The sequence below is a fragment of the Anomaloglossus baeobatrachus genome, chromosome 5 (assembly GCF_048569485.1).
Source record: "Anomaloglossus baeobatrachus isolate aAnoBae1 chromosome 5, aAnoBae1.hap1, whole genome shotgun sequence".
NCBI classification, from domain to species: Eukaryota; Metazoa; Chordata; class Amphibia; order Anura; family Aromobatidae; genus Anomaloglossus; species Anomaloglossus baeobatrachus.
Genome location: NC_134357.1, coordinates 416,195,570 through 416,220,586, shown reverse-complemented (window position 1 = coordinate 416,220,586; position 25,017 = coordinate 416,195,570). Strand labels below are relative to the sequence as shown.

Below are 25,017 nucleotides of genomic sequence, written 5' to 3'. Positions count from 1 at the left end.
TTACTTTTTTACCTTCTCCTCTGTGGTGGTTCAAAGAAAAACAAGCACAAACTATTGCTGTTCTTAAACCCTTTACATAATGGACACAAAACATTATTTAAATCTAACAAGTTAAAGTGTGTAATATTTGTATTTCAGAACAAAGTATCAAGGAATCTGTCCACCGGTGCCCCGTGATGATACAGAACAGTTTGATGCTGGTGCAAAATATCATATTCCAGGAAATACCCCCTACATTAGGTGACTTAGTGTGTGTGTGTGTGGTGGGTTTTTTTTTTTTTTTTTTCTTGCCTAACCCTAATGAACTACACTAGTTCTAAATTAAGTGTCAACTTCTAAGGCATGTGTGTTCGATCGTCTGTATTTCAGATACTTTGTAAGCTTTGTGCTGCAGTTCCAGTTCCATGAGGCTCTCTGTAAAGCAGCCAAACACACCGGCGCTCTCCATACATGTGATATTTACAGGTCTGCAGAAGCGGGTAAATTACTTGGGTGAGTATGAAAATCCCTATCTATCCACTCACATGCACAATACATAGTTACATAGTTACTTTAGGTTGAAAAAATACCTTGGTCCATCTAGTTCAACCTTCCTCCACCAGTTCTACATTTAGTCACTAAGTCATTTATAACCAACAATGTTTTGTGTACTGAGGAAATCATCCAGCCCTTTTTTAAAAGCTGTTATAGTATCTGCCATTACTACCTCTTGTGGTAGGGCATTCCACAGTCTGACTGCTCTAACTGTAAAGAACCCTTTCCTATTTAGGTGTCGGAATCGCTTTTCTTCCACTCGCAGTGAGTGCCCCCTGGTCCTTAGTATTGTTTTCGGAAGAAATAAGTAATGTGCCAGTCCTTTATATTGACCACACATGTATTTATACATATAAATGAGATCTCCTCTGAGACGTCTTTTTTCTAAGCTAAATAAATCTAACTTTTTCAACCTGTCATCATATGGGAGGCCTTCCATTCCTTGTAATAGTCTAGTTGCCCGCCTTTGAACTGACTCTAACTTCTGAATGTCCTTTTTAAAATGTGGAGCCCAAAACTGGATCCCGTATTCCAGATGTGGCCTTACAAGTGATTTATAGAGGGGTAACAATACGTTGGGATCACGGGATCTAATCTCTCTTTTTATACACCCTAAAATCTTGTTTGCTTTTGCAGCTGCTGCTTGACATTGAGTGCTGCTGCTCAGCTTATTTGTAATGAGAATACCCAAGTCCTTCTCCTGTTCTGTAGTCCCGAGTTTACTTCCATTTAATGTATACGCAGCTATAGGATTACTCCATCCTAGGTGCATTACTTTACATTTATCAACATTAAATACCTGTAATCTGTTACTAGGTTATCAAAATCAGAAGCAGATAGATGAAAATATATGTGTGTGTGTATATATAATTATAATATGTAATATATAATTATATAATATATTAAATATTAGCAGCAAATTAGCAGCAAATAGCAGCAAAATACAAATACAGGCAGAGATGAAAAATTACTGCTGTAGAGCGTACGGCAAGACTCGTTTCAGCTAAACCTTTATCATTGCCATGATAAAGGTTTAGCCGAAACGCGTCTTGCCGTGCACTCTACAGCAGTAATTTTTCATCTCTGCCTGCATTTGTATTATGCTGCTATTGAAAAGATTTTTAATCTATATTTGAAGTGGTGGTTTTTTTTTTTTTTTTTTTTTTTTTTTTTTTTTTTATTCATCACAAGCGTGGCTCGCTGGATCTATCCTTCCATTAAAATCAAAGGGTCTGTGAGCACACATCGGTGATTTTTCACTGACCGTTGACAGTTTCAGATCCCCCCCCCCCCCCCCCCGGTATTACTGATATCCCATGGACCACACAATGGTGTGATCCGTGACACACGTACCAGAAAAACACTGACATTGAGAATAAAAAGCTTTTTAATACTCCCCTTCTCCAGCGATTCTGCATCCTGGCCGGCTAATTATGGTCATGTATGTGCAGAGCTGACCCAGAAGTTGCTGCAGTGGGGGGCAGCGGCGGCTGGAGACACCAGAAACAGCAGATGGCTGATCACGGATTGCACATGGATAACCCACATGTGTCATGAATCATGACAAATTTAGGGACATATGCGTTTTTTTTTTTTTTTTTTATTAGGGATGTCCTTCGTGCTGGTTTGTCGAAGCCTTGGCAGGAGATTCTCAAGCAAATGACTGGCACAGATAAAATGGATGTTGGGCCGCTGTTGAAATATTTTGAGCCAATCACTTTATGGCTGGAAGAACAAAACAAAAACAACGGCGAGACGCTTGGCTGGCCAGATTTTTCATGGACACCCCCTATTCCTGATAAATATCCTGCAGACATTGGTAAGATCTCATGTGGAATGAATGCACACACAAATCTCTGTAGGGCTGGATGTTCTGTACAGGGGAATAAAAGCTGGGCTATGTTCTGGCCATTTATTAGTGTTGGATCAGTTTTCCATCTGTTTATTGGTCTGTATAGCTTTAAGTTGGTCATCTATAAATTTTTTTTTTTTTTTTTTTTTTTTTTTTTTTTTTTCCCCCTTACTCCAAATCGGACTGAGAAAAAAAATAAATAACAGCATGCTGCGATTTGGAGAGTTTCTTGCGTGAGTCTCTTTAATGATTCTCTGTGGAAGCGTGTTAAAAAAAAAAAAACACGCTCCAACGTTCACATGCGTTCTCTGTAGTATTTAATTTCAATTGTGAAGACATGATAAATTTATTTTTAAAAATAAAGGTTAACGTAACAATGTTCAGCAGCATGCAGTTTAGCCGTGAGATTAAAGATGTGTACTGTAAGTGTCGCCCGGGGACCAGGGGTACTCAGATCCGGGCCACGAGGTCACTTCTGTGGGCATCACGGTGGCGTGACCCGGTCTGTGATCCCAGGCTCCACAGTAAAAAGGGGTTAGGTAAGGGAGATTGTCCGTGACTCCACCCACGGTTGTGGTGAGGTTGTGACACCACCGCTGCTCTGGACGGGGATCCCGGGAGCGATGACAGGGAGCAGCATAGTTATGTCCCCTCCTTGGGTAGGGGGGTTGGTGGTCCCGGGGCCCGTGGAGGGTTTTGGAGCTGGCAGGCGGGTTACGGGGCCTGGAGAGGTGCAGGGTCGCGGGGGCAGCGCTGTGCCGCACGGCACGGTGGTACTCACTCAGCCAGTAATGATGACACAGTTCTCGGTAAAACACACGGCTGGATGGACGGGTCCCACAGGCGGCTGCGGTGTTTTTCCCCTGACCCCAGGTTGGTAATGTAAGTCCTCTTTCACCTCCGAGCACGCTCCTCCTGCAATCTGGTTTCCAGCTGGCTCCCCGATTCAGTACCGGTGGGCCACCGCCCAGCCCCAGCTACCTACGGTTCCACCAACTGTCTTCCCGGCTCTCGCAGACGGCCACTACCGTCTGCCTCACTCTCTGCACGGGGGCCTTAGGCTCCAACCTAGGCCCCTGTCTGCTTCTGTCTCCCTGCAGACCTTCTCTCTCCTCCTCTCCCTGGACTTGACTGGGCTTGTTTCCTGCCTCCAGGCCAGCTAAACTCCTGGGTGGGTGTCTCCATCTCCTGACTCCGCCCACCTGGTGTGTCTGAGCCCGAGGAAAGGAATCAAGTTTCACTGGGGATGTCTGCTGTGAACTGCTGGGGGTGGGGGGGTGTGTGTTGTTACCTGTGGCCCCTGGCTTGTCCAGGGCGCCACATAACATTGAGCCATGTGGGTGCCAGATCATTTACATGAGCGTTACACATGTTTAAATGCTTTAATTTATTATAATGTTTGTAGGGAAACATGCATCACATGCGCATTAAACACGCACTGCGATCATGTTAAAATTCACAAAATAGCATAGCCGTTGCATAGCATACTGATCGAACGTGAACTAAAAATCGGTCGACATATTTTCCTGCAACTCGGGCCGATTTTACATGCATAAGTGTATTTCCAGCCTAAGGCTTCCAGGAGCCTAGGTGTCTCATCATGTTTAGAGAATATCAAACCTGAACTTTTAAAGTTTGATGTTTGTAGCGATCAGACTTCACAAAAAATATCCATGTTTGGGTGCTGTATTTATGCAAAGTAGTTGAGTGAGCATTGTTGTGCTCAGCCCATTGTGAGTGTGACTGCCCTGGATTATTGGGTCGTCACAGGGTATTGAACAATCTGCCCTCCTGTGCAGTATCCACCTCCTTCTTGGTTTTGGGTCCCAAACCATATGGTGTTGCCTACATCAGCTAATCAAACCCTAGATACACCCTGCACCACACCCACCAAAACACCAGTGGACGGCTTGAGTGGAATAGTCGCCCACCTGGGGGTTGGGGGAGGTGAGTGAGTGTCAAGAAGAGAGTAGTCTGAGTAGTGAAAGTGAGAGGAGGTCTGGAGCAGGGCTCCTGGGAAGCTATCTAGGTGGCAAACTATTGTCTGGGCCTCTGAGTCGGATCCCCAGTCACAGGGGATCGTTTCAAGGGGCACGGATCTGTCGAGGAGGACAGCCGGTGGCCTTGCACAATCACCAGTCTGGGACCAAGGCACAACTGGGTACGTGGACCCTAGGTCGGGGAGTAGCTTCAGGCAACCCGATAATTTACTCACAGAACGGAGCCTTCAAGATTCCTTCCCCCACCCGCTCCAGAATCGGGGCATTAGCGCAAAGAGGGGGATGGGACTTTCCAAATCCAAAACGGTCCAGAAAATCCCAAGCGTGAGCCCTGAGAGCAACCTCCCACACTTAGCCATAGTGGGGAGTGGGACCCGGCAAGGTTCACACTACCGGGACCACCAAAGAAGTAAACTTAGTGCCAGGAGGCAGGTCACGGATCACCAGGCAACACCATTGGGGACGGGACCTGAACTAAGCTCCCCTCAGCGGCAGCAGTGTCCAGTGACTTGGTTTACCGAAGTGACTCCCTGTACCTAACAGCATTCCCCCTACCATCAGAGTTCTTGGGTATTTCCCCCTACCCATGGAGGGGTCTAACACCTGGCCTCCCCAATCCGTCCCCCCCGGGTACTCCCAACTGCAGCGGTGGTACTCCTAATTACCACAAACCATGGGTAGTGTCACGAACTCTAAAATCCCTTGTAAATAACCTCTTCTTTTGAGTGGCTGCATGACCCCTGGGTCCGGAGACACTTGAGCCACTGAGAACCCGGATCTGAGCAGCTCTGCTGCTGGCACGGGGGCGGCACATGAGCAACTTGCAGTGTTTGTCTCTGACGAGGGGGATAAAATCGGTGTTGGCGTATGTCCTGCGTGATCCCTGCCCTGGAAGTGTTCTGTTAATGGCTGGCTGGGCAGACAGCCAAACTACCCACATTCAATCAGTGAGTTCCAATGAGGTTCGGGTCCAGAACAGAAGTTTAAAGTTCTGCTCAATCTGAACTTCCATGGATCCCTCATTCCTAGTTGTGACCTAAGGCTCAAGTGATATGGGTTCCTGTGGGGGGGTGTGGTGGTGTTTCCAGTTAACTTTTCTTGCTCAGGCTGCATGTACTTGTAAAGAATTATCAAAGGGTTTGATCCACTTTATAAAATGAACTTTATTGGAGAAACTTGTACAGTAACGCAGCAGGTACAAAGCTTGCCCACATCTGTTTTACACTGAGGCGCAGGCATAACGGTCACGTGTGGAAACATCACTTGAGTCTTTCAGCAATACAACAAAGGTGACTTGATTACTCCATTGTCTCTGTCCTTCACTGGCCATAGCCCACGTCCATGCAGTACCATTCCCAGCTGTCTATTCTGCCACACCTACACTTTGGGGGAATTGTGATAGTTTCATCAAGCATCACATACAGGAATACATTAGTAAAGCATGATACAGCAATGAAGTTTCACTGGTCTATTTTTCAATGCGGAAGGTTGACCAAAGTCATATATTTTCTATATTTATTTATTTTTTTTGTTTTCCAATGCAGCTTGGAGAACATGTTTTCTGAGATGAGTTGTATCCCCTAAATGCTACCAATGAACACAAGTGATGTTTTCATTATTAGTTTTATTCAGGTTCCAACAAAAATAGTTGTTGCGTTTTTGGCTTGTAGCACGCCAAATATTTGCACCACGCCTTTGGAGTATGGTGGCACATTTCAAGCAAATCTCCCTTTCCAGAAAACCAATCCCCATAGAATCCTCATTCTTTTAGAAAGTCTTTCCTGAATGGTTAAAAATGCAATTATAAGAACCAACTCTACATTGAGATCTATGCAGTTAGAATAGGATGTCCTACAAGCTGTAGGTGTCATGTGGAAGGGTTATGATGCTTTGTAGAACGTCTGCTGTGTAACTGGCATCGAAAGCTTATTAATCGGCTGCTAGTCCTGTATACAAATCTTGAAATCTGTATTTATTTTCAGAAAAAAATGCTAATGAGAGGGAAGCGGAAGATTTCCTAAGTGTGTACAACAGCACCGCAGAGGAGGTGTGGAATTCATACACCGAAGCATCCTGGACCTATAACACGGACATCACAGATCACAACAACCAAGTTATGGTAAGCGGGTGCTTACTGGAGAAGGAGGCTGAGGCTACTGCATAAGTCATAAAATTGTGAAGTGGCTTCTGATAAGTCTTGCAGGGCACACATGACCAAGGCTGTGTGCGCGCACAGCGTTTTTGGTTTGTGTTTTTTATTTTTTTACGCTGCGTTTTTGACCACTAAAAATGCATAAACTCACCAATAAACGCATGCGTTTTTACTGCGTTTTTGATCTCTGCGTTTTTCCAATGCATTGCATGGGGAGAAACGCAGGAAAGAATTGACATGTCCCATATTATTATTTTTTTTTTTGCGCTGAAATTCAGCTAAAAAAAAAAGTTGTGCGCGGACAGCAAAAATAAAGTCATAACTTTGCTGGGGAAGTAAAGTCATGCAGTTTTGAGCCCAAAAACGCACCTGAAAAACTCAAAACGCACTGTGTGCACATAGCTTGTCTTCGGCTGTTTTTTTACATTGGGGGAATTTTGGTTGTCCAAATACTGAATACTTTTGTCACTGCACAGGCCTTTTGTGTATTGAAAGACATGTAACCCAGTTTTCAGTAGGCTCTCAAGTCTAGGATACCAGTATCCAGAATGTTATAGTGTGTGTGTGTGTGTGTGTGTGTGAAATAGAGATGAGCAAGTATGCTTGTTACTACTCGGTACTCGCACAAGTATCACTGTACTCGGGCTACTCAGCGGTTACCGAGTAATTTCGCGATACTCGTGCTGTACTCGTGGTCTTCATCCCTGCATGTTGGCGCTCTTTTGAGAGCCAGCCCTCATGCAGGGATTGGCTGGCAGACCACTGCAATGCCACAGCCCTGTTGTGGAATTGCAGTGATTGGCCGGCCTGCACAGCGTGACAGAGCCTTTATACCGGCGGGCGCGCTGGGCTCTGCACACAGCCATCTCATACTCCCTGCTTTCCCCGCCCACAGGCGCCTATGATTGGTTGCAGTGAGACACGCCCCCACGCTGAGTGACAGGTGTCTCACTGCACCCAATCACAGCAGCCGGTGGGCGTGTCTATACTGTGCAGTAAAATAAATAAATAATTAAAAAGAAGGCATGCGGTCCCCCCCCAATTTTAATACCAGCCAGATAAAGCCATACAGCTGAAGGCTGGTATTCTCAGGATGGGGAGCCCCACGTTATGGGGAGCCCCCCAGCCTAACAATATTAGTCAGCAGCCGCCCAGAATTGCCGCATACATTATATGCGACAGTTCTGGGACTGTACCCGGCTCTTCCCGATTTACCCTAGTGCGTTGGCAAATCGGGGTAATAAGTAGTTAATGGCAGCCCATAGCTGCCACTAAATCCTAGATTAATCATGTCAGGCGTCTCCCCGAGATTCCTTCCATGATTAATCTGTAAATTACAGTTAAACACACACACCCGAAAAATCCTTTATTAGAAATAAAAAACACTAACAAAGTCCCTCATCACCAATTTATTAACCCCGACAAACCCTCCATGTCCGGCGTAATCCACGGACCTCCAGCGTCGCGTCCAGCTCTGCTGCATGCAGGTGACAAGCTTCAGAATACACCGCCGCTCCGGTCAGCTTCACACAGCAACTGAGGTGAGTAGTGCGATCAGCTGCTGTCAGGTAACTCGCGGCCACCGCTGGATCCAGCGGTGGCCGCGATTAACCTGAGTGACAGCTCAGCTGATCGCGATACTCACCTCAGTTGCTGAGTGGAGCTGACCGGAGCGGCGGTGAGTAGTGCGATCAGCTGAGCTGTCACTGAAGTTACCCGCGGCCACTGCTGCATCCACCGCTGGATCCAGGTAACCTCAGTGACAGCTCAGCTGATCGCGCAGCTGTCTTCAGTTGCTGTGTGAAGCTGACAGGAGCGGCGGTTTCTTCTGCAGCTCCTGTCACCTTCATGCAGCACAGCTGGATGCGACGCTGGAGGACTGGAGTACGCCGGACATGGAGGGTTTGTCGGGGTTAATAAATTGGTGATGAGGGACTTTGTTAGTGTTTTTTATTTCTAATAAAGGATTTTTCGGGTGTGTGTTTTTTAACTGTAATTTACAGATTAATAATGGAAGGAATCTCGGGGAGACTCCTGACATGATTGATCTAGGATTTAGTGGCAGCTATGGGCTGCCATTAACTCCTTATTACCCCGATTTGCCAACGCACTAGGGTAAATCGGGAAGAGCCGGGTACAGTCCCTGAACTGTCGCATATAATATATGCGGCAATTCTGGGCGGCTGCTGACTGATATTGTTAGGCTGGGGGGCTCCCCATAACGTGGAGCTCCCCATCCTGAATACCAGCCTTCAGCCGTATGGCTTTATCTGGCTGGTATTAAAATTGGGGGGACCGCACGCCGTTTTTTTAAATTTATTTCACTGCACAGTATACACACACCCACCGGCTGCTGTGTTTGGGTGCAGTGAGACACCTGTCACTCAGCGTGGGGGCGTGTCTCACTGCAACAAATCATAGGCGCCGAAAAGCAGGAACGCAGGGAATAAGTGTTTGAGCGGCCAGCTTTTTCAAAAGAGGAAAAGCCGCCGGAGTTTAGTGAACAGCAGTGCAGCGCCGCGGCAGTGATCGGGGAACGGTAAGTAAGAGAGAGGGGGGAGAATGACCGACGGACTGTGAGAGGGGGACAGACAAGACAAAGACAGAGCGAGACTGACCGACGGGAGATAGAATGAAAAAAAAAAAAAATGACTGACATCGCTAGTAAAAAGCACAAAACGTGCGTTTTGGACATCGGAGTGCCACACAATGTTTTACGTAAAATCTTTCATGTATTAATCTCAGTTACATACACCAGCTCTATCTCACTATTGGGTATGTGCCCTTAACATTTCCGCCATGAAAATTCATTTTGGTGTCATTTTGGAAGGTTTTCTGGTGAGTCCGTAAAAATGTCGTAAAACTCGGACAAAATTGTTCACAGCTGTGACTTTTGAGTGATAAATGCTTCAAGGGGTCTTCCCCATGCTGTTGCCATGTCATTTGAGCACTCTTCTGAGACTTTTGTGACATTTTTAGGGTTTCTACATGCTGCCGGGGGTCATTTCAGAAAAATACTCGGGTCTCCCATAGGATAACATTGGGCTCGGTGCTCGGGCCGAGTACACGAGTATCTTGGGATGCTCGGCCCGAGCCTCGAGCACCCAAGCTTTAGTACTCGCTCATCACTAGTGTTTATTATTCCTTAAGGCTCGACTCGCACGATGGTATGGAATCTGTTGCGATTGCATCCGATATATGCTAATGACCCATGGCTTCCGCTGTCCTGCCAGCATGAGCAGTGTCATGCAACTGTGTTCCGATCTTGTGCTCTGATCACAGCTGCGGAGGAGAGGGAGGGATTAATCTCTCAATCTCCTCCATTGTCAGCTGGTGCGATTATGACACTGCACGCGGATGTCATCCGCGTGCAGTCCAATGTTTCACTTGCACCCATATACTTGTATGGGTGCGAGTGACTCAGCTCTGACAATTGCAATATGTTGTGACTTATCTCATTTAGATTCTGGATGAGAGAAAAAAGCTGACAATCTGCTCTCCCTCATTGAATATAATTGGTCCGAGTGTAATGTGAGACTCTCTCATTGCATTCGTCCAATTCATACGCTCGTGTGAGCATACCCTTAAAGGGAGAACCTCTATTTCTATAGATACATCCTCTAAACCTTTAATTTTAGGTTTCAAAAATGTAACTGCTCTTATTCCTTTTCAGCTGGAGAAGAACCTAGCGATGTCTAATCATACTTTGTACTATGGAAAGCAGGCACGCAACTTTGATTACAGTGACTTCACGCACCCGGAGTTCCAGCGGTTACTGAGAAAACTCAGTGATATTGATAAGGCTGCCCTGACAGAGGCTAAGCAGAAAGAGGTGAGCACAATTTTAGTTTAATTTTATGATGGCTAATGGTTTAAGGGTCATACATTTTTTATATGGGAAGACTTTGAAAAATGATTTCCAAAAATGATTTGTTTGCTTTAACCTTTGGTATTTGGCTCATACTTGAACACGCTAAAGTTGAATGAAGTGGCCGACTTTAGATATTTCTACTTAATATTGCTATTTCTCACAATCAATTGGGTGTCAATTTGCTTGTAATAAAGATGGAGAGAGGAGCACATGTGAAGCATCTTAGGGAGCTGACCATTGTGGGTAGATTATAGCCGCTCACCTGGAGGGGTTGTGCAACCCTGCACAACCTCAGTTCACGTGTGGATGTTTGAGCTTGGTGCATCGCCCAGACGCTGCTCTGGATGTGTCCGTCCAAAAGGGGCTGTGTCTTTGTGGAACATCATATGACCGTTCACTGGATTCCTGTGTGCCGCCAGACCTGATCAGGAACTTCAGCCTCCACCGCAAAGCGGCTCCTGCCGTGAGTCCCACAAGGGGAATATAGATATATGAAAAAATATCACGGTCCGGGGGAGCGCTAAGGAGGCCAGATTTTTTGGTTGCTTTAAAAATAAAACTTTTTTTTTTTTTCTCATCACAATGCGTTTTGATATGTGAAATATCTTCATCATGTGGCTGTTTAATGAAACACGGGGAGTAACATTTAAAGGGGTCAGTGCATTTCTATTGGTTATTAACAATGGTTGGTCATATTAACCCTTTTAAAAAGATAAAAAAACATATATAGCTAAATAAAATAGAAGCAAATGCTAAAGGGGAAGGGAAACTCCAAAGAACAGAGAATTAAAAAACCTATTACTGCTAATTTAAATTGCATCTAAACCAAATTTACACATGGATACCATTACAGCATTGTAATATTACAGCATTCCTCATAACCTGTGCACATAATATAAAATTGTAATTAAAATTGGGAAGCCTCATACATAAAAAAGGGTGGGGACCCCAAATATGCGAGAGTTTTTCTATATACACATATGCGGCTCCACATAATGTTATGCACATGTATGCACATTAGGTGCGGTTATAAACCGCCTCCACATATATTTGCACGTGTATAAAAATCATTAATATGAGTGTTTAGCAACATTTTCGATTGTTAAATTTAAACCCTCGGGGTACAGGGTCCCCAGTTTATAGATCCAATAACTCTAAACTGGGGACCCTGTACCCTGAGGGTTTAAATTTAACTATCAAATGTTGCTAAACACAGATATTATAGTAGGAACGCTCACATATTTGGGGTCCCCCCCCTTTTTTTTTTTTTTTGTGTGCACACAGGTTGATGGATGCTGTAATGTTGAATACCATTACTACAGCAATGTAATATTACATGTGTAAATTTGGTTTAGATGCAATTTAAATTAGCGGGGGTATGTATGTATGTATGTATGTATGTATGTATGTATTTCTCTGTTCTTTGTAATTTCCCTTCCTCCCCCTTCCCCCTTTTTTAGTATTTGTCACATTTTAAAATTTGCTATTTTATTTAGCTGTTTTTTTTCTTATTTTTAAAAGGGTTAATGTGTTTAACAAGTAAGGGTTAATATGACTAACCATTGTTAATCACCAATAGAAATGCACTGACCCCCTTTAAATGTTACTCCATGTGCTTCATTAAACAGCCACCTGATGAAGATATTTCACATATCGAAACTCGTTGTGGTACGAGAAAAAAAGTTTTTTTTTTTTATTTTAAAAGCAACCAACTAATCTGGCCTCCTTGGCGCTCCCCCCGGACCGTGAGATCAGTTTTCCATAATTTGCTTCTAATGACCTATTTTGAAGGACAGGAGGAAAAATCTTGCAATTCTGGACAACCGCTTTTAAGTTTGTTTTTCAAACCATTTTGTAATTTCAGTACAACCAAATTGTCTCTGATATGGAAACCATCTATAGCAAGGCTAAAGTATGCAATGGTGACAAGTGTATGCCTCTTGACCCAGGTGAGATTGTGTGTGTGTTTTTTTTTTTTTTTTTTTTTTTTTTTAAGCTATGGTAATTGACTGAGGCCTAATCTAGATCAACTAAGTGGCAAAGGGAAGAGATCTGGGGAGGCGAGCAGTACTGCATATCACTGCATGTCATATCCAGAGACGTTCACTACATATATATATTTTTAATTGGTAAGGTTCCTATACCCTGCAAGCATGACATTATGCTGTTCATGATTTGAAGTAATTGATCAATGTCATGTTTTGGGCTTACTTCCCTCCCTACATAAAATAGTAAAACTGTGCACAACATTTAAAGAGCTTGTCACTCATCGGTTTTTGTGTTTTGTAAGATCTAACGGAAATAATGGCCAAATCAAGAAACTACGATGAACTGTTGTTTGCCTGGAAAGGCTGGCGAGATGTTTCTGGCAAACTGATGCGTGGAAAGTACACTAGATATGTGGAACTTGGGAATGAAGCGGCAGTACTGAATGGTAAGACTGAGCATTATAAACTAAAAATTGTGCACTTTTATCCATTCTGTGATTTGAGTTTTTTTGTGAATATGTACAGTGGAGCATAAGTGAGTACACCCACATTTTTGTAAATATTTTTACATAGGATAACTCTGAAGATTTGACACTTTAATACAATATAGTGAGTGTACAGCTTGTATTGACTCGCCCCAGGGCTATGGGATACTCTGTACCAGGCCTGGTTACGTTGGGACAATTCACTGGGTGGCCGTTGCCCGGTTCCGTGACCCTGGGAGTCTCTTTAAAAAGGGGTTATTTACAGGGGAATTGTAATAAGTTTTTGTCGTGCAGCCACTTGTGGCTTGCGGCTATTTAGTGGAGCCGCCTCTGCACAGTTCTCACTACTGGGGCTGGTGTTAGTGGCAGCCTGGATGTTGGGCCCTCCGCAAGTAGGGCCAGGGGATAGATGTTGCTGGGCGCAGAAAGAATGTAGGCCACACAAGATTGCAGTGTAACGGGTTCCTTTTACTCAGTGTTATGACTGGCAACCCGATGAAGGCTGGTCCCCTTAGTTCCAGTGCTGGTGTGGTGAACTTGGGGCTTCTTTCCCCTGTACCGGTCTCTGGTTGGTGGGTCCCCGTGGATTGGAGTGTCTGGGGGTCCTCTTCTGGTAGTCTCTCAATCTTAGTCCGTATACAGGTAGCTTGAACCCTGTGGGGTCGGTTTCTCTGGTCCTGCTCCCCGGTTCTCCCATTGCTACGGTGTCCTGAACGTTAAGGTCAGTGAGGTCCTGGATGGTCCCCTCACTGTGTGCAGATTTTCAGATCTGCCTGGAGCGTTTGCCTGACCTAGGGCTCTGCACCCTATTGGTGCTATGGTTTTGGGAGTACTCCACCGGCAACCACATGCCTGGGCCCTCAGGTCACTCCTGAGCTCCTCAGTTCTGCACCTGGAGCTGCAGTGTGTGTGTGTGTGTGTGTGTGTGTGTGTGTGTGTGTGTGTGTGTGTGGCACTGGTATTCCAGGTCCCTGAGGGTAAGCACTAAATCTGACTAGATGCATTACTCTGTAGCACCTGATGGCTCAGGGGCGCTACAGTATAACACGACAAATATTATTTTATAGTTTAACTGTAGACTGTGAGCCCTCAGGGCAGGGACCTGTACCAGTCTGTGCCTTGTATTGTTTGTTCTACTTGTCCCTATTATGTACACCCCTTTCACATGTACAGCGCCATAGAATAAATGGTGCAATAATATTAATAACTCAACACATGGCTGTTAAGGGTATACCTCCCTTTTTGTTGCGAATGTTTTAGACTTTCAGCGGAAAAGTGTTTGCCCCAGATAGTTCTGTCCTGACTCTGTGCCGTCCTACTGTATAGTTCTCATCAAATGAAGGACTTTCTGTAAACATTCAGGTGGATCTCTTGAAGATTTAACTGTTTCAATGTCCCAAAGAATATGTTGGTGTAGGATGTGGTAAAAGTTTCCCCATATATCTGTAATGGTTGCTTGGGTCTGGTGGTGGTTTGTCATCTTAAAGAAACTAAGGACAAATTTCAATAATGGAACAGCATCCGTTCACAAAATCTAATCTCAAAACTTACTTGTCCATAAATGCTGCTGCTCTGGTCCCATTACTTTGTATAGGTCCTCCATGTGCAGTTAGTGATCATGTTCTATTCTATGGACAAATGGCCTGCGTGACTGGTGGTGTTGGAATGTTTAGTGCAACAACTCGATTCCGGGCTGACTGTTTAGTTGCTATGTTTGTATGCTGTTAAGTTGTTGTGTAAGAAGAAAAGAAAAAAAAAACACTCCATCAGGTCTCACAGGAACAGTATGTGACTGAACTCTGATCCTTGTGTCCATGAGAAAAGAAGCTGCTTGCAAACACAAATTATTTCCTGTAATCTCTTAGGGTATGTACACAGTTTGCTTTTTACCTGCTTTTTTGCTGTTTTTTCAACTGCAGCGTTTGTCAAAATGGATGTGTTCTGCTTTTCAAGCATAGTCTATGGGAATTTGGGTTTCTCGTCCACATTATGCTGTTCAAACTGCTGCAGAACTTTGTGGCAGAACTTTGGGAAAAACTCTGCTTTGCGGTGCAAAACCCAAATGGCAAAAACAATTGACGTGTTGCTTCTTTGACAAGCAGAGTTTTTGCCCAAATTTCTACCACAAAGGCAGCATTTTGAACAGCATAGTGCGGACAAGAAACCCAAATTCCCATAGACTATGCTTGAAAAGCAGAACACATCCATTTTGGCATTAAACGCTGCAATTGAAAAAGCAAAAAAGCAGGTAAAAAGCAAAGTGCGGTCATACCCTTAAGCTTACTATGTTCCTGAATAAACCAACAATTATGGTTACACTCTTGGAGAGTATCGTCAGTAACCCGCTGCCAACAGGTGTCCTTGTCATAGTTGTTGCCAATGGATGTGACGTTAAGTAAAAATTTGTTGCGCGCACTCTGCCACTCGGTCATTGCAGAGCGCCGCACTCTCTTCATATGGTTGTCAGATCTAGTGTAAATGCCAGAAGTTGCTAAATGTTTTTGCGATTTCTAGCCGCCCAAACCTTTTATGTGCCAGAAGGAAGCTTAAAATGTTAGAAAATTATTTGTAAGCCACTCTATTACCCATACTCTGCCTTTTTACTTCACAGCTCTGTGAAGCATGATGGAGCACCCCCCCCCACCACCACATAGAGTAACATTTAAACTAGCGGGTCTTCCAAATGGGAAATCTTACTATGAATGAGGATAGTCAGCCATGAAGTCTGCAAAACATGGCATTTATGGAGCATGATAGAACAAATTTTCCTCACCTGCAGGGGCCTGAACTTTAATACAGAATATTGTGCACCATGCCACATAGAGGGAAAGCTGTAATGGGATTTCTGTTTCTTGCCTCTACCTTCTGCTGCTCCAGAATACCAGGAATCCATCTTGCATTGTTTAGATTACCAATCTGCTCTACCCTACAGTGGTACCTTTAGGCTAAGACCGCACTTTGCGTTTCCAGTACTTTAGGTCCGTTTTGAACTGCACCTTTTTCATGCCAAAAGGCATGTGTTTTGATTGTACAAGTCAATGGTAATTGTAGTTTTTCAGATCGCACTTTGCGTTTCTAAACGCTGCATTTAATTTGCATATTTTGTGGCAAAAACCATGCGTTCAAAAAAGCAGCATGTCAATTGTTTTTGCCATTTGAGGTGCGTTTTGCTAACAATTAAGTCAATGAGAGATGTCAAAGCAGCAAACATCAAAATTCCAGCGTTTTACATGCTTTTTAGGTGCTGAAACACTGCGTTATTTACTTCAAAAACACATGCTTTTCAGACCTTAAAATAATGGAATTAAATGTCCCTTTACACAGTCTGACAAATTAGTTAAATTATGATTTTATTGCTATTTTAACAAAAATAATAAACCGCTATAATTACATTAAATTTAACAAATTTCTTTAAAACATTAGATATGTATTTTTTTTTTTTTTTTCATTTTGTTTGACTATTTAATCTTTATTTAGCATTGTCTTGTTGTTCAAAACGCATCAGTCAAAACGGAAGGGGAAAAGCATGTAAAAATGCTGAAAATGCATCTAAAACGTGGTAAATACGCATGCGTTTTCAGTGCTAAATTTCTGAAAAAAACAACTTTGGACAAATCAATTAAGCTCAAAACGTGCGTTTAGAAATGCAAGTAGGGCAACGCAAAGTGCGGTCTTGGCCTTATGGTACCTTTTTGCACTCAAGCACGTAGTTTTAGACCCACAAAGCAGGTAATGTCATATATGTGAGTGCTTGTGTGTGGAAAATGACAGAAGCAGGAGGCCTCACAAGCTTGAGTTCCAAGAAGCCTCTATTCATGGGAAAGTCCTGGAAGTAAAAGGAGACCAAATTATGTACGAACTATCACCTATACTTGATCTCCTTCTACATATGTACTTTATTTTCTATTTTTTATTTTTTACTCCTAGACCATGCCGACAATGGAGCATACTGGAGATCCTGGTACGAAACCCCAACTTTGGAGAGTGATGTTGAAAGGCTTTATCATGAGCTACAGCCGCTCTACCATGAACTCCATGCCTTTGTCCGTCGTGCGCTCTACAAAAAATATGGAGCCACAAAAATAAATCTGAAGGGTCCAATTCCTGCCCACCTGCTTGGTGAGTACTATTTCTAAATCTTTTAATTCTGTATTGAAACATATTTAGTGGTTCTTCTGCACAAAAAGATGATTGATTGATCTGTGATATAGTTAGTGTACCACAATGAATATGGGATCTCTAGTGTCTCCACATTAACCTATAAAACTCCATAGCTCTTACCTTAAGTTCCATGCATTGGTCAGGTACTTGACTTGCTAAATGTAGTTTGTTATATTTTTATAGGGAACATGTGGGCACAGTCCTGGTCCAACATTTATGATCTTCTTGTCCCATATCCTAATGCTGCACAGGTTGATGCTACCCCTGCAATGATAGCTCAGGTAAGTTATTCAACAATTCTAGTGCAATACATAACTTTACTGAAGATCATTATTCTTTCAGACCTCTATGAATCCCTCTGGCGTAGGAGTAAGGAAGCGTGTTGTGATGCAGGATCAGGTCTAATAACTGCTTAGCGGCTAAATTTTCTTTTTACCCTAGCAGTTAAGGAGTTTAACTGGCTCTATAGGAAAGGTGCTAACTTTTTGTAATTTCATGACATGGCTTTGTATACTTGATGCATTTCTTCCTAACCCATTACTCTGCATGAGGGTCAGCGATCATTAAGAGAATTATTGAATTTGAGTACAATTGATAATGATATAGCCTAGGTAAAAACTATTTAAAATCTTATTCATACTAAGCCTGAATACAGGCAGCTGTGGGGAAAAGTAACTCCACGTCAAAAGCCAAATGCCAAGGATATTCAAAGTCAGAAGATGCACATCTTTTTTGCATGTTTGAAGCTATGCAAGACTTCTTCAGAGCAGAAAGAAGTGGACTTCTCCAAAAAACCATTAACAAAAGAAGTTATCAACACAGGTGTTCCAATTAAAGGCGTTATCTGGGCCTTATTTTTCAATGTCCTAGTAAAGAGATGATCCAATGCTGGGCTGAGAGGGCTCTGCACTTTTTGCGGGAAGAACCTGCTTATGGTCAGCCCCAGCCTGAGGGTGCGACAAGTACTTCAGCCTTCAGTGGAGCATCTACCTGCCCCCAAAAGTTCAGTCAGACATGTTGGAGGAACAAATTCTTCTTACAACATATGAAACTATTTGTTCTTCAACCTTCACAGGCATGGCCAATAACATCTGGTACTTCGTCCTGCCTAGCCCACTTCCTGGGACAGTCTTCAGTTGTCGAACCTTTCTTTCCTCACCCCTTCCCCCACCCCCCTCAGTCATGCCCCTCATCTCCCCCCCCCCCTCATCCCTTCCCCCACCCCCTTTTTTTTTTTTTTTTTTTTTTTTTGTTTTCCCCCTCAAAATTGTTTGCTTACCTCCTGAGGGAAGATTTCTTGTAATGATGCCTAACAAGCAACTTGGTATCCCTACAATGAGAAACTGGTTTTTTTTTTTTTTTTTTTTGGTTGCTTTTTAAATTAAATTTAGCTTGTTTATGTATTTGCAGAAATGGACCCCAAAGAGGATGTTCGAAGAATCAGATAATTTCTTTAAGTCTCTAGGTCTTATTCCTATGCCAGATGAATTTTGGCAAAAATCCATGATTGAGAAGCCAGCTGACAGAGATGTAGTGTGTCACGCATCTGCCTGGGATTTCTATAACCGGAAAGACTTCAGGTACGACCTGCTAAATAAACTTGTGGACTTATTGATTTGGACTTCTTAACAAATTTTTACCATGTTTAACTGGACACCTGATGTGATAGTGGCTGCTAAGCGGAACAAATTTTGTGGGATTGTTTTTTTTTGGTTTTTTTTTTTTCTCCTTCCTCCCCCCTCCTGCAGAACTGAAAAAAGAAAAGCTAATAATAAAAAACACAACCAGTATTTGGCAGCTAATAAGTTAATGGTTTACACGGGGGGGGGGGGAGACTTTATACCTACAGTATATGATGCTAACCAACCGTAAGCAGGCAGCAACACAACAGAGAATTTGCCCCCATCATGGTTAAGAGCAAATTTCTCACTAACATTTATTCAAATTGTCTCTCCAGGAAAGGAGAAACTCTAGTGCAGCGCCACCTATTGGAAGTAGTGATCCTAAAAGTCAAATGTGTCACTAACATTTAATCACACAAGTCTGACTGCAGAGTACAGACTGCCTGAGCCAATCTTACACAGGTGCACTGTATTCTTGGCTACTCTTGTATGAAATGTGTGCAGAGGTTAGCCTGTCATGTCTGTTGTGATCACAGCAACTTGCAATAAAGTGCTAGTGACAATTTGAGCTGTGCTGCTTCTCTGCCCACTGACTTATGCAGGAGGTTAGACCAGGAGATCACAGCATATCCTTTCATCTTACACTGAGAATCCTGCTCGAAGTTATGGTGTGGTGCTTATGAAAGGTTAACATTACACTGAGACTGTGTGACAACCTATCACTGCTTGCATATAGTACTTGTTTTAACAATGAATTGTCCATGCGGATCGGCTAGGAGATGAAGTCTAAACCACAGCAGAGCCAAATGCATTTAAGTTGGTGGCTTTGGCTGTGATAAACTGACATGTGACTGCAGCCGGTGTACATACCATGTGAAATCCAAAAAATAGCTCCAGCACACCATAAGAAAAAAAACAAACAGTTTAGGGTGGTGCTAAATGTGGTTTTATTGAAGAAAAAAAGGGGGGGGGGGAGAGTCTCTCCCAATGTTTCGGTCTCGGTAGGACCTTTATCAAGGGTTCTATCAGACTAATGAGAAAACAAAAAGAAATTACAGAAAATTACAAAGAGCACTATACAGATAAACAATACATGAACAAAGAACATGGTGCAGTTCCAGCACTGTGGTATTCATACAAGGTAAAATATAGAAAAACATCTGTACATGAAAAGGACATCTATATTCAAAGACATTCGTAAGTGCACAATACCCAGGATCAGATTGGCAGTAACACAAGCCCCCCCCCCCCCCCTTTTCTTCTTTTTTTTTTTTTTTTTCCTTTAATAAAACCACATTTAGCACCACCCTAAACTGTTTGCCTTTTTTCCTTTATGGTGTGCCGGAGCTATTTTTTTGGATTTCAGTTGATATATTTCTCCTGAGCTCCCAACCATATAGTGAGCCAGGCCTATTCTAATATTAGGTGTACATACCATCACATCTAGGACTGAGTGAAATTATATATTGCCACTAGTCCCACATGTGAACTTGACCATTGATCGCATTGATAATTGCACTGCTGTACTCATGTAGTAAAGTAATTAGTCTGCCAGCGTTTGACAGCCTATTAGAGCCTTCCTCTGGCATCTGATAAGCTTGAGTATATGACGGACATGAATACCATTGTTAGGCAGTTATTTTCTATAGCAACTCGCTGGCACCCTGCGATTCTGCTGCAGAGGTGTAGATGGGCTGAAAAAGGAGCAATCTTTTGTCTAAAGTTCCTCACATGTTGCGATCATTATACAGTCGTATGTTGGGCTTTAAAATATTGGGAGTCGAGGCTAGCTTTGATGCCAGCACATGCAAAGGAGTTGACTGCATATTACAGCTGGCTCCTGCGCTGGATAGCATACACAACTCATGTGCCAGTCCTGGGACTTCTATGCTCATTTGCATTAAACTACTTTCAAGCTGAACATTACACCATTTGCGGGCAGGGTTTAAAGGAGATTGGTCAACGGATTTCATAAATTCTGCATGTGTTATTAAATGGCTTTTAAAACTTTATGGGGCTGGTATACTTGATGTATATGGCTGCATAATCCTGATAGAAAATTAGCATTTTATATGTCCAGCTATAGTGGGTGAAATACTCCTGGAATTTGAGTTCGATCATTGCCCACCAAGCCTGACTGCTGAGATCTCAGGTTGCTCAGTACAAACTGCAGCTCAAAGGAGGGACAGCAAAGTGTGGTCAACAAGGGTGGGGGGGGTGGGGGGAGGGGGTGGAGACTGAGTTAACACTTTAAAAATCCATGTCAGAATGGCATTAGTATAGGTGTGGATGTATGGTACGCCAGCCTCATTAGGTCGAAGATCGATTTTGATCAGTAGTTTAAGTTAGAGTAGATTTGTAGTTTTGTGAAACTTTAATAACCATATTGTAGCCCTATTTCAGTTAACTATTTTACTGCAATACCTGGTCTCTAATTTAATGTATGTTGAACTATGGATTAAGTGTTGGCATATTTGTGCAGATAATGTCTAATCAGTAGTGCTTTGACTTCTAGGTAATTATCTGTCATCACATTGCCCATCACGAAAAGGATTGTAGAGCAAACTGCTCGCCGATGGCTTAAGGACAGTATTTTATACATACTCTAGATAATACACAAAAGACTTCCCGTAGTGAAATAAGGGGACAAATGCTTCTTGTGATTAAGGAATTGGAAATAATGGTCTGTACCTAATTGGTAAAATTGTCGTAATAGCACCCTCTTGGCATTCAACGCCAGAATTGCCGACATAGATTATGGATTTATTAGAAATATATGTATATGCAAAAGACTTGTAAAAAGGAGGTTTTTTTTTTTTTTTTTTTTTTTTTTTTTATAAATTACTCTGCTTTTTAAAGCGAAATGTAGTTGAGCATTGGACACCTGTCAAATCAAAGTAACTTTTTGTCTCTTCAGAATTAAACAATGTACAGTGGTAAACATGGATGACCTGATCACCGTACACCACGAGATGGGACATGTTCAGTATTTCCTACAGTACAAAGATCAGCCAGTTACTTTTAGAGAAGGAGCAAATCCTGGCTTCCATGAGGCTATTGGAGATGTAATGGCCCTGTCTGTTTCCACACCAAAACATCTCCACTCTATTGGCCTTTTAGACAAACTTGAAGAAAATGACGGTACGAAACACCAGTGATGTGTCCTCTTTTACATGTTTATCTAAAGCTGTGACCTGGACCAGCATACCTTGAAATGCTGTTTTACCTGTATCTTGTCTAATTATTCTGTCTCTTGATTATAGATTGCTTTCATACAGGGCAGGTTTTCAAAGTTATATATAAATATTTTTTTTTCTTCCCTGGTAAGTACGCCAATACGATAGAAAGCAGGAAGAGTTGAGGTCATTAACTCTGGAACAAGTGAAAAGGTTTTGGTACCGTGTTAGCCAGTTGAAAAATTATTGAATGTTCTCAGTTGTTCCTCTCACTGAGAACATTCAATAATTTTAACTCTGGAACAACACACCAACCCTTGTCCCTCCTCTACACCAAACGTTCCATAGTAGTCATGCCTCCAATCTAAAATATATTTTAGGGGAGGAATTAAACTATTCCTTGGTAGTTTAGTGTCTAACACTCAGCCAAACTGGATAACTTTTATAAAGGGAGATGTTAGAGGCAAAGGGTGCCCTCATATATTATTTTTTATACATCTTATCAATCCTAATGGTGTTCATGTAGTACTTTGATCAAATTAAGGCTTTTTGTATGGGACCTTTTTAGTTTCAGAAATAAGTAATTCTATTTTTTTTAACACTTTATCCTAGTTGCCTTCCTAGGCTCCAGTTATGTCTTGTCAGGAAGCTGATTGTGATGTGCATATAGTGTTTAGCTTCCCCTTCTGTCCTGCACAAATATTGTAGGGAGAAGGGGGAGGGAGAACTGTGCATCTATGAACTACTCCTCAGTTCCATTCTTGATCAGTCTGAACCCTGTGAGTACTTAATTGGAAAGACTAATCTAATTGTCAAAGCTTTTGATTTTTAGAAAGTGACATCAACTACCTTATGAGCATCGCCCTAGATAAAATAGCCTTCCTACCCTTCGGGTACCTGATGGATCAATGGCGTTGGAAGGTATTTGATGGAAGATTCCCAGACTCTGAGTATAACCAGCAGTGGTGGAACCTCAGGTCAGTTCTTTAATAGAGCTTCAGTAAATAAGGATAATTGAATAATTTTTATTTAATCTTTTTTTCTCTTAAACCCAAAAGTTGTATATGAATTATGTAAATTGCTAACAAATCTAATTTTTTAATTCAACTTCTAGACTGAAATATCAGGGAGTGTGTCCTCCAGTTCCTAGATCTGAAGAGGATTTTGATCCTGGTGCAAAGTTCCACATTCCAGCCAATGTTCCATACATCCGGTAACTAAACCCACTTCAGAAAGTCATATGTAAAAGTAGCAACAAATCCAGCTCACAATCTCTGCATCCACTCTCTGCTCAGAGCCCAGACAAAGGCCCCACCACAGCCTGATCGAATAAATAAAGGAAAGTCCAGCTCAAATTAAGCTTATTTCTTGAGTTTAAAGTACACGGGACATCAAAATTTTTCACAAGGAAGCCGCTATAATGGCATATGCATAAGTGTTTCTGGTGTGCTTCCACCCTTAATCATGGGTGCAGTTATGAGCTGGACTTTCCTTTTTACTTGCACTTTAAAAAGTATTTTATGTGTAATGTAGTTGACACTTGGGCCTATCAAAAGCTTCACTGGTTGGTTTTGGGTGGGTTGGTTGTATTGATGAAAACCAGCAATATCTATCCATGACTGCCACTAACTCACAAATGGGTGGAAACCTGTTGTGGGTGGAAGGCTTTTTGTAGTGAATCTGTCAGCAGGATTATGACATTTTTTTTAATATGAGCAGCACTATTTAGGCCTCTTTCACACCAGTTTTTTTACAATCAGTCGCAATCCGTCGCTTTGTGAACCTCTCACCCAAACTTATCCGGTTTTACTGGTTCCGTCGCATCACTTCGTACCACAATCTGCAATATATCAGTCACAAGACAGATTGAGACTGATGTGAAAGAGGCCTTAGAGGCAGAGAGCCTGATTCCAAGGATGACACTTATTAGGGTGTGTGCTGTAACTTCAATAAAACCGGTAGGTCTCACAAGCAGGCCAGTCAGGCTAATCTGTGTGAAGGGCCCCTCCCCCTTCACTGATTGGCAGCTTGTATAAACGGTACATTGTCGGCAAGCTGTCAATAAGTGGTGTAGGCGGGTTTATCCACAGCTCAGCATGCACAGATAAATCTACAGAAGAGAAAACTATTCTATACAAACTACACTGAAATGGTTCAGTTGAGAATACCTCACTAGAATCTTGCTTGCTGCCCTTACATTGTGCTACAGTCAGACTATATAATAAAAACCTGTTGACAGTTTCCTTTTTTAGTGTGTATCCACAGCTGCCAATTTGGTGCGTTTGTGGGAGAAAGTCATTGTGATTTTGTGCAACAGATACCACTTCATCCCAAGGGCAGCGAGCATGCAACATAGTTACAAAAGTAGCCATTAAACTAACATTTTAAAATACGTTTTGTTAATTTTAAATTATTGTGAACATAAAGCATCTAATTTTAATGTAATTTCCATTATATACTCAGAATAATGTAATGGCCACATTATAAGTGTTTACAGTATTTGACAAGTCTTATCACTTATGACAAATTGCACACAGGATTGTCATTCGTGTTCTGATTTCTATTGCTATATTGTAAGTCTGAACATCTTTTCCACTTCTATTGCTTTTAAGGTACTTCATCAGTTTTGTGATTCAGTTCCAGTTCCATAAGGCTTTATGCGCAGCTGCTGGTCAGACTGGACCCCTTCATAAATGTGACATCTACAAATCGGTGGATGCTGGAAAATTACTTGGGTAAGAAATTCTAATCAACACATATGAAGAATAGAAAAGAAGCTGTTGTGTTGGGCTGGGTTTAGTCTGTATTTCTGGCAACCTATTGATCATACTTGTATGTTCCTGGTTTGCAGAGATGCCATGAGGTTGGGTAATAGCAAACCTTGGCCTGAAGTCATGCATGCCATCACTGGAACTACTAACATGTCTGCTGAGCCTCTTGTTGAATACTTCAAACCATTGATCAGTTGGTTGCAAAAAGAAAATCAGAAGAACTCTGAGACCCTTGGATGGCCAGAATACAGCTGGACTCCATGTGAGTACGATGCAAAAAGACAAACTTGTTTTGGGGATCTTTTCTCAATCTAGCTTTTTTTTTTTTTTTTGTAAGGACTACACCATACCATGGCATAATTGGGGTGCACAGGAAAAGATGGTCTGAGTGGATGTAACAAATTA

General features: G+C 42.5%; 1 protein-coding gene across 2 annotated transcripts in view; it reads left to right on the top strand.

Moving 5' to 3' along the window:
* Positions 1 to 25,017, top strand: part of ACE (angiotensin I converting enzyme) — a 67,638-nt gene that overhangs the window by 41,782 nt on the left and 839 nt on the right. For both annotated transcript variants that reach the window (XM_075350269.1, XM_075350270.1), the window contains exons 10-24: positions 139 to 240; positions 370 to 492; positions 2,142 to 2,353; positions 6,369 to 6,505; positions 10,212 to 10,370; positions 12,274 to 12,358; positions 12,700 to 12,843; positions 16,810 to 17,001; positions 17,227 to 17,324; positions 18,454 to 18,623; positions 21,583 to 21,806; positions 22,674 to 22,818; positions 22,956 to 23,054; positions 24,454 to 24,576; positions 24,693 to 24,874. In XM_075350269.1, coding sequence (XP_075206384.1) covers positions 139 to 240; positions 370 to 492; positions 2,142 to 2,353; positions 6,369 to 6,505; positions 10,212 to 10,370; positions 12,274 to 12,358; positions 12,700 to 12,843; positions 16,810 to 17,001; positions 17,227 to 17,324; positions 18,454 to 18,623; positions 21,583 to 21,806; positions 22,674 to 22,818; positions 22,956 to 23,054; positions 24,454 to 24,576; positions 24,693 to 24,874 — 2,195 coding nt within the window. The remainder of the gene's footprint in view (positions 1 to 138; positions 241 to 369; positions 493 to 2,141; positions 2,354 to 6,368; positions 6,506 to 10,211; positions 10,371 to 12,273; positions 12,359 to 12,699; positions 12,844 to 16,809; positions 17,002 to 17,226; positions 17,325 to 18,453; positions 18,624 to 21,582; positions 21,807 to 22,673; positions 22,819 to 22,955; positions 23,055 to 24,453; positions 24,577 to 24,692; positions 24,875 to 25,017) is intronic.